At 42.1% G+C, this 2,500-nt stretch overlaps 1 protein-coding gene across 4 annotated transcripts in view; it reads left to right on the top strand.

The window, feature by feature from the left end:
• irx2a (iroquois homeobox 2a) overlaps positions 1–2,500 on the top strand; it is a 9,506-nt gene that overhangs the window by 5,635 nt on the left and 1,371 nt on the right. For all 4 annotated transcript variants that reach the window (XM_017494154.3, XM_047158359.2, XM_017493977.3 and 1 more), the window contains exons 2-3: positions 1–78; positions 1,526–2,122. The exon at positions 1–78 is cut by the window's left edge and continues 346 nt beyond it. In XM_017494154.3, coding sequence (XP_017349643.1) covers positions 1–78; positions 1,526–2,122 — 675 coding nt within the window. The remainder of the gene's footprint in view (positions 79–1,525; positions 2,123–2,500) is intronic.

Genomic DNA, 2,500 nt, shown 5'->3' with positions numbered 1-2,500 from the left:
GCGCCGAGCGGAAGGACGAGGAGGACGAAGAGGACGACAAGCATGCGGACAACGGAGACGCGTCCGCAGAGGACGAGGGTAAATCCATCATCATTTCAACAACAACAACAACAACAACAAATAAATGATGAAACAGTTCAAAACAAAAAACTTAAAACTTACAAAAAATTGGATTCCAATAACTGTAAAGAAATTAGATACAATAATTAGATTAGATATATTCATATTATGTGTATAAATGTATAAATTCTATTGAATTCGATTCATTTCTAGCGTCCCAAAGGAAAGCACGAATAAAGTTTACAAATAAACACGAGCTTCACGTCCACAAAGCCAGTGAAGAGCAAATAAAAAAATGTAAAAAAAAAATAAATAATAAAATGTTGTAAACGAAGTCACTTCGTTCACTACAGAACGTTCAAAATCAAGGACGTTTCAAGGTCAGGTGCGAGGGTCAGGACGATCGACGACGTTCGCTCCAAACGATGTTTTGAACACGTCTCAGACGTGTCGTTTATGACCACGTTTTACACGTTAAACGTATTTCCCCCCCCCCCTCAAATTGAAGCGCTTCATAAGAACTTCTTACGCAGAAGTAGCGCGTACGAAAGCGTAAACAAAAAACGTTTACATTCCTCACAGCAATAAGCTCGCAAAATCGATGGAGACGAACGATCGTTGTTTTTGTCGTCGTCATGCACGCGTTTAACGAACGGACGTCATGGTGACAAGGAAATGGGAAGTATAGCTACGTGCACAAAATGTTTGTCACGTTTAACACAGTTTTAAAAAAAAATAAAAATCAAAATAACCAATGAACAATTATCTACAGTCACGTGACAGTTTAGAAAAGTTTGGTCTGTTTTTTAAATTTATTTTAGTATTGTTCGTTTGGAAAAACAAAACAGCAAATACGCTCGAATTTGTAAAAATCGCTGTATAATTTCTTTTTTTCTGCCTAAAATGATTCTAACTTTATACGCTACGTTAACGTACTACAAGAAACGCCGCTAGTTGTTTTTAACTTAAAGATGCGTGACCTAAGATTCGTCATTAATTAATTAATTAATTAACTCATTTTCTTTTGACATTAGGCTCTAACGTTAGACTCTTGGCCTGTTCCCACCCATGTTCACGAAGCTCCGCCCCCCCACCGGGACCTCCACCGGTCTGTAGAGTAAAACGTCTGAACGTCACTCTAGCTCGGAAGTTCGGAAGTTTTCCGAACGGGATTTTTCAGCTACTTAATAAAACTCCTTCTAACGTCACGGCTTTTGTCCCGTCTTTACATCCTTACAATCTTCAGGGTTATTTGTACGAGTAATTAAATTATTTATTAAAAATAGATAATATAATGTAATTTAATATAATAAGCCAGATGTTAAGACACCCATAATTCCCTTCACCAGCTGTTTGTCCAATAGAAATTATTCATAGTGTTTAGCGGAAATTTGGTATTTAAATAAATAAATAAATAAAGTCGTATTATTGTGACGCAGCTTCATCTTTGTTACGTTCCCCCCAGGCATCAGCCTCCACGTGGACTCTCTGACCGATCACTCGGCCGAGTCGGATGGAGAGAAAGTCCTCTGCAGGATAGACGACTTCTCCTGCAAGCCTGCTCCCGAAGCGAAAGAGAAACGCTCTGAGATCGACCTGGCCTCGGGTCACGGGGGTCACGGAGGTCTGTCACCCAAACCCATGACCTCGTCGCCTCTGACCGGGGTGGAGGCGCCGCTCTTGGACGCGCACCGCGACAAAAACAAGACCTGCGCAGACGTCCAGAGCCAAAACACCAAGCCCAAGCTCTGGTCATTGGCCGAGATCGCCACTTCTGACCCCAAACAGCCGCTCCAGAGCCAGAACTGCCCGTCAGGGGGCGGGATTTGGACCTCCGGCCAATCGAGCGTGGCTCCCTCAGCGTCCATCTTGGCCAGGCCGATTTATTACACGTCCCCTTTTTACGGCAATTACGCCAATTACGGGAACTTCGGGCAAGGGATCCTGCGCTACGGCTCGCTTCATAAACACGCTCCCGAGACGCCGATGCTAAAGGCTAATCACGCTAACCACGTCCAGACGGAGCAGCACTTCAGGGCCTTGAGCGCGGAGGCCAAGAAAGGTGAACGAGCAAGAAGAAGTTTCACGCGATATAAATTATAGCCTTCGCAGCGAAGCTCAGCGTTAAACCGCCGATCATGATTATTATAATAATGCTTATTAGCATATTATTTATCTTATGCTAATTAGATTAGGTTATGTAAATAACTTTCAATCATGTCGAATCCACTGTATATCAAGAGCTCGGGATTAGAATTCTTGATATAAATTAACATATTAATGAACACAATAAGTAACATCATGTCAGATATTTAGCATATGCAAATTCACATTTGCATACAACGAATTGTAATCGACTCATTCTAAATCGCAAACGTTACGTTATGACGCACACAACTCCTCACGACTAGGAATTTACCCATGCCGCATTTCGGACACA

This window comes from Ictalurus punctatus, chromosome 1, assembly GCF_001660625.3.
Source record: "Ictalurus punctatus breed USDA103 chromosome 1, Coco_2.0, whole genome shotgun sequence".
Lineage (NCBI taxonomy): Eukaryota > Metazoa > Chordata > Actinopteri > Siluriformes > Ictaluridae > Ictalurus > Ictalurus punctatus.
Note: the sequence above shows the minus strand (reverse complement) of the source record. Positions and strands in the feature narration are given on the sequence as shown.